Raw genomic sequence first — 13,092 nt, 5'->3', positions numbered from 1 at the left:
CTGGCGGCAGCAGACGGCTCGGGAGGAGCCGTGCTCCCTGCGGCAGCTCGGGGCCCTGGAGCTCTCCGGGAAGATGTGTCCAGGCTGCGAGATCCTGCTGTGCCGGCCCTGCGGAACCCTGCACTCGCAGCGCGGCTTCATCGCCCACAGCCTGCTCGACCACTATGACCCCGCAGCCCTGCCCTGCTGACCGCTCCGCTGGGGGATGGGGGCTCTGGGAGCTGAGTACATCCCGAACCCAAGGCCGAGGCTGGGATCCATCGGGATGACGGATCCTAGCCCGGCAGCACCCCAGTGCAGCTCAGCCACCGCAGCCGCTCCGCAGCTCGGTCTGTACGCAGCAGATGCGCTCATTTAACCAGCAGAAACCCGGCAAACAGAGCTGTAACCTAAACATTCTCCGCTATTAAGGACAGTGAATTGTTTCAGAAATATTCTCCAGAGCTTTCCTTTTCCTCTCAAGGAAACAAAGATTATCCTATTGAGCTGCAAAAGCAAGCTACATGCAGAGTCACTTGCAATGCCTTTGCTTCAGTGTTGTTTGTGGTCTGGAATATTAAACGTTTTATTTTTAAATTAACTATCTCAGAGATGTAACTTTACGGGGGAAAGGGGCTTCTATCCACAAGGATTGCAGCTCACATGCCAATTTCCAGGCTTTTAACATCTCACTTGTGATCCTGCACTATGCATTAAAAGGAGCAACAACAATCCCTACTCTCAAAGTATTTAAGCCTTCCTTGAGTTCTTAAACCCAGACCTGTATTTTTAAGCAACTCTTCAAACATAGTGCAGCTCCAGACACCAGGCCAATGCTGGTGGGTGGCAATAAGGTCCAGGCACACATTAGACTTTACCACTGTGCAATTCCCAAGTACAGGTGAAGGCTGGAAGTAGCCTCAGGAACAGAAGATCCCGAGTCTAGCAGCATGCAGCTTTTCCTCCCATGCCAACGAGCATGAGTCTACGTGCAGGATTAATTCCTTGCTTTATGGTAGGGAACAGGCTAAACAGACTTACTCTCCCACAGCCATTAATATTAAGGGTTCTTTTATTTAGCCAAGCAGAAGAACACGGGCCGGGACGTTTGGAACTTTGTTTCATCTCTCCTTTTCCTAAATTCGAAGGAACAAGTCCATAGGGAAAAGGATTCTGTCCTTCCCACTCCTCTTTTGGAGCTGTTCCATTTTTGCTCAAATGTTTGGTCAGGTGACTGGAACCCAATTTTTTTTCTATCCCTATGGAATACTAGGACTGAGCTACGACATCTATTCTCATGTTTTGTTTCCACCCTCCCAGGAAAAGAGTTTGAACAGGAGGAATTCAGAGCCACATAAAAACATTGCTGTGCTCCTGAGTATCTTGAACAATAGCGCTCACCTCCCTCTGTGGAATGTCAGACACCCAACGCTTCTCATGTAAGGGGTACAGAGACCATTTCAGGAACCAGACTGGGCTGCTGGAAGCTCCCAGGGTAAAGCCCATTAGGAATTTCATAAAGGAGAAAACCTTAAGCAGGTTTCACAAACTGGAATAAACCACTGCCAGGTTCCTCCCTTCTGCCCAGACTTCACTGGTTCTCCATGCTGCCAGCAAATGCCCAGGCTTCCTGCCCAAATGCAGACTTCTAAAGCCAAAAATGAGATCTTATGAACACCCTTGTGCTACAAGGGCCTTAATCCCTCCAAAACCACATTTCCATGGTGCTTGATTGTCTCTTCCATTCATTTTCAAAAGCCAACCAGGACCTGGCAAGCCAGAGTTCACCTCTCACATTTCTCTGGGACTGCTATTCCTAAACTGGGACCCTTCACAGCTTTCCCAAGTGTAAGCCATACCATTACTTCAAGAAATGTAAATTCAACCCCATTCCTCTTCATCAAGCAATCCAGAGGAGACCTCTCCAGACAATCACCTAAGGAAGAGCAAGGTGACAGACTGAAACGATGAAGGACTAGCCCATCACAACAGCATTATTTTAAATCCTACTGTCCCACACAGTGAAATCAGTTCAAACAGGTCACGACTGAGCCTTTATCCAAGTGTTCCAGAGGAGACAGAACAAGGAAAACTCTCTCAGCCTCTGCCTGGTAGGACTTCCTGTGTGGCTTGCTAAAGGACACAACAAGCTCCTCGTGTCAGTTACTAGGCTGGAAAGGCACCCAAGTAGCTGCAGTGTGCAAACCCAGCTCACAGAGGAGAGCAGCTCTCTCTTGTTCCCAGTGAGTGTCCAGCTGCTGGGCTGTGCTGTCTGAAGGACAGCTGGCAATGTGGGTAGGGTGAATCCATGCTCCTGGCAGGAGCACCTCCCCTCTCCTCCATCAGCCATCAAGTCATGTTTGGGGACAGTAACTACAACATTTATTGTGATGTACGGAGGCAGCACCAACAGTTCTGTACTTGATTTCTCAGCAGCTGGTGAATTACTGCACCTTTCCTGCAGTGGCTACCAAACCCTGCTGCAGAGATCTGCCTGCTGCTGTGTTCGTTCCTACCACAGCCAGGTGAATGTGCCATTGATGTCAGGCAATAGAACCACACCTTGAGCTGAGCCTGGCTTTGCTTGTCACCACACCACAGGCCCTTTTGTCTCCAAAATCCCCAGAGACCCATTCAAACAGTGAGCCCCAACAGCACCAGGGCACTCTTCCCTCATGTGGCAGCACCTACTGACACCTGTTCACCAGAACAGCTCTGCTCCCTCAGCTCTTGCAGTGTCATGCCAGACAAGTAATTTTTAAAATTATTATATCTTAGCAGAGGATTTCAGGCTTAGATTTTAATGCTGGCTCAGACACATAATTACACTAATACACTATATTGTGAAAGAATAATAATAGAAATACTGATTACATATTTAAAAGATTTAGGCTTGAAACCATCCTACAGAATAAAGCTATGATATAGCCTGACACATCAATTATTAAGAGCCACTACAATTTAATTATCTGATTTCAATAGCTCTGGGAGATTAAAGAGGAATATTGGACTCTTTTATATTAAATAAAGGAATGGGGTCTGTCCAAGGCTTTTGCTGGAATGTGAGTGACTTGACAACCAACAGCACCCACTGCCAAAACAACCAATACAAGCACAAGAGGGAAAGGAAGCAGCTCCACAGCTGAGGGGCAAATCCATGGGAGCTCTTTCCCTGGAAATCCAACACAGGACAAGCAGGAGTATAAAAGCAGCAGTTGTCATTGTTTGTCACAAAATAAACGATTCAGGGTAGAAAGCAAATCTCTCAAGTAATCATGCAATCAGTAATGAACCAGAACAAATAAAGGTCATTTACATACTGCATATACCCAATTTCAGCTGTGGTTGAACACCACCTTTCTCCTCTGCCAGATTAAATGAAGGTCTTGAGAAGGAAAAGTCATTCTTCCAGTGGACATATACAAAGAAAGGTAATTCACATGAGACCACATGAACTGAAGGTTCAGCACAAAATCTTTAAATTCTCTTATTATAATCTAACCATTTGATGACTTCTGAATTCAGAAACTGAAATACTATGTTCCAAACCAGACCAAATTAACTTAGGAATTTAATATTAGAGCTGGATATCTGGAGGAAAATACAGAAATAATCCATGGATTGATGTGCCAAAATCCAGTCTTCTCTTGGATGACAAATAGTGGAGAGGACATTGTCTCTCCTTTGACTTTTCACAAAGTAGTTCGTGTTTGCTTTCTGAATGAAAGTCTATATGCCATAGGCTGGAACAAGTATGATGAAAACCAGGGAAAGTGGTGATCTGTTTACTAATACAATTCAGCAAACCAGGACTCTGCTCAAAACTTAACCGGCTTTGGTGACCTGGTAAATGCTGCTTCCTGCCAGGTTCAGCCCTGAGAGATCAGCCTGGGAAGCATTCCTGCGAGATGGGATCTCTCCTCAGCTATTTGAAGATCAATTCACAGGAGGAAAAGGCTTCATTGTCTTTGCTGCCAAACACAAAAACAGACCATTTAACTCGGCTCTTTCTTTCCCAATTCCTGTTAATTAATTACCAAGAGCAAACATAGAGAAGGTAAGACAACCAAACACAACACAGTCATTGAAGGGCTATTAACCAACACAAACACTAAGCAGAAGGAGCATTTCCTAATCACCTCTAAATATTCCTCAAGGAACAGAGCCAATGGGGTTTTCTCACCATCTCTCTCAAATGCTTTTATAACCTGCATTAAAGTCGCATCCAAAATCCCCTCAAGCACCACAAAACCTCTTTTCTCAGTGCAGCACCCGAGGTGGTGCTGGAGGCAGGGAAGGTGTTCCTGCACCTGGAGGTCACAGCTTGAGGGGAGCCTGAGGCACAGCCTGAACCACCCTCCAGTCCTGGGGTGGGACATGGAACCCAGCTGCCCTCGGAGCTGTGGAAATAAAGGAAATCAAGATGTCACTGTGCTCCCTCCTGGCAGAGCCCTCGCACACCAGCCCCAGGCAGCCAAGCTGCTCTTGCCGACTTCATCTCAAAGTTCTGGAAAAGCTGATGCGTCCTCAGCAAGTCCAGAGATGTCCAAGTGCTCTTTCTCACAGAAAAACAGAACCTGTCCAGGAACAGTTCCTTATGCAATTACCTGTGGATGAGATTACAGTAATTTCATGATTACAAGCTGCATTGTTTTGACTAAAATTTTGCTCCTACCCCGGAAATGCGGCTTACACTCAGGAGCGGCTAATATGTGAATAATTTTCTGACATTTACAACCCTGGAAGTGCAAACCGAGGCGCCGAGTCGAGCACCTGCCAGTAAAATCCGGCTTTACGCGATTGTTACGAATTGGTTACTCTGTTTTGCGGCGGGTGAAGCAGGCTCAGTGCCGGCAGCAAGTAGGGGGTAGGCGGGGGACTCCGTGCTGCTGGCCCCGTGGCCCGGGTGGGAGGTGGGGGGCTCCTGTCCCCACCTGATGCCGCCGCAGGAGCTGGGGGGCTCTTTCCCCTCCTGCCACCACTGCCGTGGGTGCCAGTGGGCTCCATCCCCGCCTCCCACCACCGCCGTGGGTGCCGGCGGGCTCCGTGCTCCCCTGCCACCGCGGCGCAGCACCAGGCTGGGGTGACCGAGCCCAGAGGCGGTAGCCGGCCCTGAGTGGCCCCGCTAAGCGGCAGCACCGAGCTGGGCCACCTGGCCCCATCGGCAGCCCCGAGCCCTCACGGCCCGAGCCAAGCCAGTAAACCCCGCCATCCCGCGATTCTGTTACTATTTGGCAACTTTGTTGCACGCGGGTCCTCGCTGCGAACGACAGAGCAGCTTATAATTGGGTGTGGCTTGTGTATGGACAAAGAACGAAATGTTTGCCAACACCTGGAGATGCGGCTTATAGTCAGTGTGGCTTGTAATCGTAAAATTACTGTACTTTTTTCAGAGCTGTCACCTGCAAAGTAGTTTAAAACAACTTTCCTGCCATCTGCTATAGAAATAATTTTTAAAAAAGGACATGGCACACTTTAAATGCTACCATATTGTATATAAAAAAAGCAGCCCTAAGCCCAACAAAACCAACACACATGGTTACTTTTAGAATATTCTAAAAGCAGAAGTCTTTTCAGACAGATAAGCCCATAAGTTGAGGACAAGAGAATCAATGCCCCACCCTGACTCCAGGTAAGTTCTTAACCTCTAAAATAAATGAGGAAACCCCAAACCAAAAAAAATAAAACACTTTCAACAAAGTAAAACCAACTTTAATTAAATTCCTACATCATCCAACATTTCTATGCAGAACAACTGTTTAGTCAAAAAGTAAATATATATGTTTAATTCTCTTTCAAATGTTCAAAAGAATCAAGAGCTACCAGTGTTCCTTGGAGAACAAGCAGTAGTTAAACCTCTCTTGCTGATGTTCAGAAACAGTTTGTTACATCTTTTAACCAGCAGTTCCCTATTGCACGTAACAATTTGCTCTCCATTTAAGCACCTAAAGCCTGGTACCTCACTAAATAAATTAAAACAAATCCAGTTTCTTCAGCAACCATCTTCAACATATATATCTTGGTGAGGCAACATTACTGCAAGTTTTTAATAAATACAGAGAGATGACCGGTGACTGCAGTGGTGTTCTGTGGAATGATCTCTTCCCATAAACTCTTGCTTCTCCAACCAGTTGGGGTTTTTGGTATGTGTGCCCTAAAAATCACTTTGTGTAGTATATTTAATGAAAACATCCCTTACATAGGTCAGTACGTTTTGCAGGGAAGGACTGATCTGAGATAGCGATTTCAGTGTAAGGCTGGAAGGAGCTTCTTGCTGGAACCAAACCAAATTGTGCCTCTCTGGGACCTGAAGGCAAAGTCCCAGAAGCTGAGAGGGAGGAAGACTGTAACCAACGAGGGATTCTCAGGCACGTCTGGAACTGGCCTAACCTTCCTCATTCTGAAGGGCTTCTTTTGTGTGTTAAGTCAGAGGAACAAAATTGTGCAACCCTGAACATCTGGATGCTGCATCACATCTGTCAGAGGTCCCCTCCACACACCCATCCTTCCTTTCGGCAGCAGCACAGACATGAAGCAGGTCCCTGCAGTACAGTGATACCATGGCTGCTATTTACAGTAGAATTAATGCATCTGTGCCAGTAGGGCAGAGGTCATGTGAAAAATATACACAATATGCTCACTTTTTAGTCAGATTAGGTTATTAAAAGAAAAAAAATTTACTCTTCAAGTCCTAATTTTAAACAAAGAACAGTTCTGTCAGAGGTCCTCAAACTTCCCAAGGATATGTTAGAGCACATTACCCTAACGTATAAAAACAAATATTTACAGCTCCATAAAGTACCAAAGAATTTTTAAAAATGCCTAGTAGTTCTCAGCGTGCAAAGTCAGCAGGAACTGATTATCCAGGATGTTCACTAACTGTAGAGACAGTCTTGGAATCAAGCATTCAGAAGCAGAGTGCAAAAGACTCAGGAATCATTTTAGTCCATTAGATTTTGCTGTCGTTTCCTTTCTTGTTTTGGATCAGTTCATAGAATCCCAGAATGTGCCGAGTTGGAAGGGACCCATCAGGACCAGAGTCCAACTGCTGGCCCTGTGTGGGGCTCCCCAGGAACCACCCTGTGCCTCAGAGTGTTGTCCCAGCGCTTCCTCAAGTTTTGTTGGTCCTTACGACAGAAACCCTTCACAAACACTTATCAAGGTAACCTTCAGCTTAGTGCAAATGCCAGAATCTCCTAGGACCTGTAATCTTTTCTGACAGTGTGAGCCATCCAGTTCACTTTAGTAGTCCAACTTTCCCGCAGAGCTTCATCAAACTTTTGCTTGAACTGTTTTAGTGCTTCTTCCTCACTCTTCCCTAAGGCAAGGGAGTCCTAAGGCAACAGGGAAACAAAGACTGTTAGGAATTTTTAAAAGCGCAGTTAAAGCCTCCTTAACCCTTGAACACAAGCCACAGTGTGTTTTGTTCTCCTCTGACACTTTTTCACTTACTACTCATTGAGCAATACATCAGTTGGTTTAGGTTACATCTTCCTGGGTTTAAAGCTAAAACTGAAAGAGAATGAAGCAAATAATTTTCACCTTTACAGGTCTATGCTTGTGCATGAGCCAAGATGTAAAATACCCCTGAGATGACTCCATTTAAGATGCATGGATCCTGAACTCATCCTTTGAGCACTAGGACTGACTACAGACCTTGCTCCATAGAGAAAACTTCCAGGACTGTGTGGAAGTCTTGACAGAAATGGAAAACAACGAAAATGTATTAATCTTGGAATCAAAAAATTACAGCCTGGAAAAATGCTGAGTCCTGCTGAGCTGTAGCTCTTACCCTACCTTGAGATACTGGATGTCCTTGACAGAGGTGAGCTCTGGCAGCCCTGCAGTCAGCATCAGTGCAAAGAGGGTAATAAATAGGTTGCCGTGCTTGCGCAGGATCAGGTAGGCTTCCTCACAGTACTGCCGGAACCTGTGCGAGCCAGGCACATGTAAGGAGCACAATAGGGAGAGTTACACACATGGAAACCAGAATCTACCATCTGGTCTGACAAATACAGACTGTGGAACACAGCACAGAGAGGGCAAAGATGCCTGCAGAACTCCCAGCGCTTTCACACAAACACGTCCCATGTCTCCCCAGCAAGCCCTCAGTACAAAACACCATCAGCTGTTCTTCAGAAAGAACAAAAGTGCCAGAGGTCATGGTCCCACCTCCCTGAGAAGTTGTTAGGTGAAATGCCCTGATTATCCTATAGCTTGGGCTACAGTGGAAAAGCCAAAGCTCTATTGCAATCCCTCTAATCTCTGTCATTTCTAATTCCTTCCGTGGTCAAAACTGAACCAGCTGCCAGGGCTGGTGGATCACAAGCACATGGCTCCTCATGGCCAAGCATCCAAGCAAGGCCAGAATGGGGCAGCACAATGAACATGCCCTGATGGACAGGAAGGAGCCTGCTCCTAAGGGCAGTGCTTGAACAACAGTCTGGAAGCTCTGCCTAGAGCCCAAAGCTGCTGCAGGCAGAGGTGAGCCCAGCACAACCTGCCACCTCCTGCCGTGGGAGATCAAAACCCACTGCAGAGTTGCAGCTTCTGGTTCTGAAGTAATCTATGGCCAGTCCAGCTCAGGGAGAGCAGCAGACAGTCCTGTAAATACGTGTTGGCACACTTCCATACAAGTGTAAATGAGCAAACCAACCCCAAGTAGGTTCTGGTATGCTGGAAGTTATCATCTCAACTACAAATCCAAGCAACACTTACCGGCCAAATTTTTCAGTGTTCCCTGTTTTTCCTTGTTGAATAACATGAATGAAATCATAGGTGAGTATGAAAGGTACCCGTTCCCTTTTAATTCCAAACTTGGACTTAAAGTTTCCAAGAATATGCCCAAAATCTATGTGAAAGAGCTAAAAAAGGAAAAAAAAGTAAAAATTAATTTCTCCAGTGAAATATATCCCTTTTCTTATACTGCTACAAGATGCTGGTATCCAGAACAGTTAACTCCTAATGTGACTCTCCAAAACCTGTGGTTTCAACCCTTTGGGAGTATTTGGTTCCAAAACACTTCAAGATTTAAAATCAGTAACAACATCCACGCACTTATGAGTGACCACTGCAGCAAAAGATTGGCTCAGGTTTAAGTTGTTGCTGCCAGGAAACATCTTGGTGGCAATATCAGACAAAAATGAGCCCAAGGATGAGCCCATGAGGCTCAACATCATCACATCCAAGGCCTTCCCACACAAGGACAGAGGCAAAGGGAGCAGAGCTGAGTTAATCTGAAGGACCCTGTGGCAGTTCCCCATGTCAGAATCGAAGATAAGGGCACTCCAGCTTTCTTCCAGAAGGTATAAACTTAAAAGAATACTGCAAATGTGTGCAAAACTCTTAATTTTATAACCCTTTGTGGTTTTCCAGGCAGAACAATTACAATTAAATCAGACAAGTTTTGTTACAAAGTAAGAATTAAGAAAGAACATGTCTAGGAGCTCCCCTAGGTTCTGAGTGCACAGCAGTGTGCTGCTGCCGGGTTCCACACTGAGTTTTTCTGCAGGGCTGAGCTGCACAGCAGACTCACTTCAGGGAAACCACACTGCTCCAAAATATAGTTGATGGATTTTTAAGGGCGGTCTTGTGCAAGATACCCTAAGACCACTTTTATTCAATGAATTTGAACCATTAAAAGGCCTCTTGGATGTTCTGTAAAAGCTCTACAGAACAGCCTCTCTCCACACAGAATTACTGATGGACCAGGCTTTGCTCTGTCCTTCCCCCAGCATTACGTTTGCTTCCTTTGAGGCTCTCTCCAACCCTCAGTGAACCATAGACATCAGTTCTAACCTTGTGGGGCTTTCCTTCCACCAAGGCACTAAAGAAATCACAAGCTCTCCAGAGAACTCTTGCACACCAAAGACACCAAAGGCATTCTGCCTACAGAAGGGAATTTTACCTGCCCATTTTTCCTGACCATGATATTGTCACTGTGTCTGTCACCAATTCCCAGTACATATGTAGCTACACAGTAGCCAGCACAAGACAGAGTAAATTCTTCAATGGCTCGATCCAAGTCCTCTCTGTAACCACAGAGAAAAATGGTATTAGTGCACACTATTGGAATGCATGTCATGCTTTGGCCTCAAAAAGGATTTTTGCTTGTTTAAGCCAGAAGTCCATTAGGATGTTTTAAAACCAGAATAACTCGAGAAAAAAATACTGTAAAGGTAGCTATGGAGAAGAAGCAATATGGAAGGCAACATCAAGACTTGAGACCCATGTAGTCTTCCTGGGTTTGTTTGTGCTGCCAAATCTGATACAACTTATTCAAAAGCACGCAGCCAAAATGCTGCAAACACCAGGTCCAAGGGTACCATGAATCTCAGGCAGAATTTGACACACTAGAAAAACAATTAGCAAGAAACCACACCTTCCTCAACACTGAAAGAGAAACTTCAGAGGAATCTTGTAGCTTATACTATAGCTGAGAGAACAAGTGCAGAAATTACCCTAAATTGTATTCCTTCAGCCAGTTCAAGAGTGCATCCTTGTTGAAGGCAGCAGCAGCAGCAACGTTGCTGCTGTTTAACTGAATGTCAGCAATGGTTTCTGAACTAGAAACAGCCTCAATGAGGCCAGAGTGATCTCCAGTTGCTAAACAGCCATAGGGCAATATCCTGCAAGGAAACACAGAACCATGTCAGAACCTCAAACAGCAAAGTGTTCCTTTAGTGTACTCAATTTTTGGAGATGGCTGAATATCATTTGAACAGTTAGCTCACAAAGATTAACATACGGGAATTGCTTGTAAAGGTTAAAGACCAGCAATACATTTTAAATGGTCATTTTTCCTATTATGTATATAGATGCAAAAAAGAGAGACATTTTAAAAAGCCTGATTTTTCCTTTTTACCGGAACCCAGTTTCTTGCAACTCCCCAGGACTTGCCACAGAGGGAGCCCTGTGCCTTCATTTGTGAATTCCTGCCCAGACAGACCCTGACCCGCTCCAGTTCATTGCTGGAAATGCAAAAGAGGATCTTATGCTTTTCCACCCTCTTCCTACTTCAAAAGAAAATTCTAGAAATCCTTCCAAATATTAACATAGAGAACATTTTCCAGCTCCTACTAAACTGAAGCACAGAAACCAGTGGCAAACAGGAATACATCTCTTAACTGGCTTGGTATCTCACCTGTGCATTCACACATTGTGACCAGTGAAAATACCTCTTACCATGTCACTGCTTTACAATTACAGTAAAGATGGAAATCAAGGAGAGATGTGCATAAATAGGTACGTGTATTTTTTCCCAATAGCTTAAAAAGCTAAACAGAATAGCAATACCCCATGGAGCTCAGCATGTGCAATGCAAACTTCAAGTACACTTTTCAAAGACAATGCATCACAAATTGAGGTGTGTGCTCTTGTGCCAGGCAGCTCAGGCTAAGAATATTATCTCAATTGTGGTCATGGTCCATGGGTAAGAGAATGGATACCAGCAAAAATCTGCACTGCAGCACACAAGGTACAGACCAGCACTCACTGACTTACAGAGCTGCACAAAACAATTGCAGGACATATTAAAATTGATGTGTGTGCCTTCAGACATACATATATAATATAAAGAGAAAATACTACTGGTGAAGCTATCATTAGTATTTATATATAGAACTATATAATTATATCTATATGTATATAAAGTTTAATGTAAGATATTAAGTTTGATTGCTACAAAGCATAACCACATCTCTTAATTGACACAGCATATTATCCCAAGCCATAGAATAAAAATAAATAGAACTCCTTACAAAATTAAATACAGCTTTTTTGCCTTATAGCTATCAGGGAACTGAGCAGTTTCTCCACCAAAGGGGAACACAACTGAAGTGGTGCAAGCAGCAATGCCTTGGGGTGGCTCCCTAGAACAGAGGCTGGACAAGGTTAAGAGAATAAAGTGGGGATTTATTAAAGGCCTTCAATAGATACACCTGGGGCAGTCAGAAGCTCAGAGGCTACACCCAAAATGGACAATGGTCATGAGTTTTTCAGACAGATAAAAGTTTGGTCCAGTTACATATCAGGGGTTAATCCTCTTACAGCTTCAGGTAATGAAGTCATTTACCCCCAGTTTGCTCCCCCCAATTCACTTTTGTTTATACTTCTGGGGCCTGAAGCAGTGAGGTGTCCTTGGATCTCAAGCCCAGAGGAGCTTTCGTCTGACCAAAATGTGGAGACAGTAACTAACACTCTGTATGGAGTTTTAGACTTACACACTAAAGTACAGGATTTGAAAAATATAAAAGCTAAAATCCTAAGGCATCAGAAGCAGTAACAATATGGGCTGGGATTCTTCCCTACTGGCAACAAAGTGCACTGCAAACCAGATTCAACAGGGTATTTCAAGAGCCCTCAACTTCAAAACAACAGCAGAAGTGCAGCCTTGGAACGCTCTTCCCGTTTCTGTTCGGAGCCCTGCCCAGTCCCAGGAGCAGTGGCTCTCCAGGAGCAGGAGGGTGGCTGGGATTGCCCCTGGGCACAGGGAAGTTCTGCCCATCCTTATCACCACACCACAACTGGGAGCCAAAGCTGGTCAGGTTAAAGTGCACGCTGGCCTCCTTCCATGGCACTGCAACCCACCCTGCTCGCAGCTGAACCGGGCACACGGCCAACAACTTCCCCTTCAAAAGCCAGCAATGATGAAAGCCTCCAGCCCCTGGAGGGCTGTGTGCTTACAACTGCAGGAAAAAACATCCTTGTCAGAGAGACAGTTTGACAGGAGTCAAGTTAGGGACAAATCCTCTGGGCCCTTTCCATCCCATCCTGGTCTTTCTGACTTCAGCATCTGTCAGCAGGATATGCTCCCTGCTTTTTAAAGCCAGCAAAAGCCATGGACAGATCAATACTGAAATCCTGGGTAGGACAGAAAATTCTCTTCACTCATTTAAAACTGTTCCTTATTTCAAGTGTTTAATTCACCAAAGCAGTGTCCTTCAAAACACATATGAAATACTGGTGATTTATCAACATGTTCTCTGTAACTTCAGGTCCAATAGTTTAAAAATGATGACGTGTTTAAGAGTTGTAACAAATACATTTTTCAGTATGTGTGTGAGCTCAGATTTCACTCATACACAGCCATGTAATCTCAGATCTCAACACGTA

At 45.0% G+C, this 13,092-nt stretch overlaps 1 protein-coding gene across 5 annotated transcripts in view; it reads right to left on the bottom strand.

Annotated features, from left to right (window-relative positions):
* Positions 1-5,669: 5,669 nt before the first annotated feature.
* The window catches only part of PIK3CB (phosphatidylinositol-4,5-bisphosphate 3-kinase catalytic subunit beta), a 90,037-nt gene continuing 82,614 nt past the window's right edge, over positions 5,670-13,092 (bottom strand). For all 5 annotated transcript variants that reach the window (XM_033068581.1, XM_033068583.2, XM_033068582.2 and 2 more), the window contains 5 exons: positions 10,440-10,607; positions 9,887-10,010; positions 8,698-8,843; positions 7,777-7,909; positions 5,670-7,313 (listed from right to left, as the gene is read on the bottom strand). In XM_033068581.1, the coding sequence (XP_032924472.1) occupies positions 7,176-7,313; positions 7,777-7,909; positions 8,698-8,843; positions 9,887-10,010; positions 10,440-10,607 (709 nt within the window). In that variant the 3' untranslated portion in view covers positions 5,670-7,175. The remainder of the gene's footprint in view (positions 7,314-7,776; positions 7,910-8,697; positions 8,844-9,886; positions 10,011-10,439; positions 10,608-13,092) is intronic.

Source organism: Catharus ustulatus, chromosome 10 (genome assembly GCF_009819885.2).
Source record: "Catharus ustulatus isolate bCatUst1 chromosome 10, bCatUst1.pri.v2, whole genome shotgun sequence".
Taxonomy (NCBI): domain Eukaryota; kingdom Metazoa; phylum Chordata; class Aves; order Passeriformes; family Turdidae; genus Catharus; species Catharus ustulatus.
The sequence above is the reverse complement of the archived record's forward strand: the minus strand, read 5'-3'. Positions and strand labels throughout refer to the sequence as shown.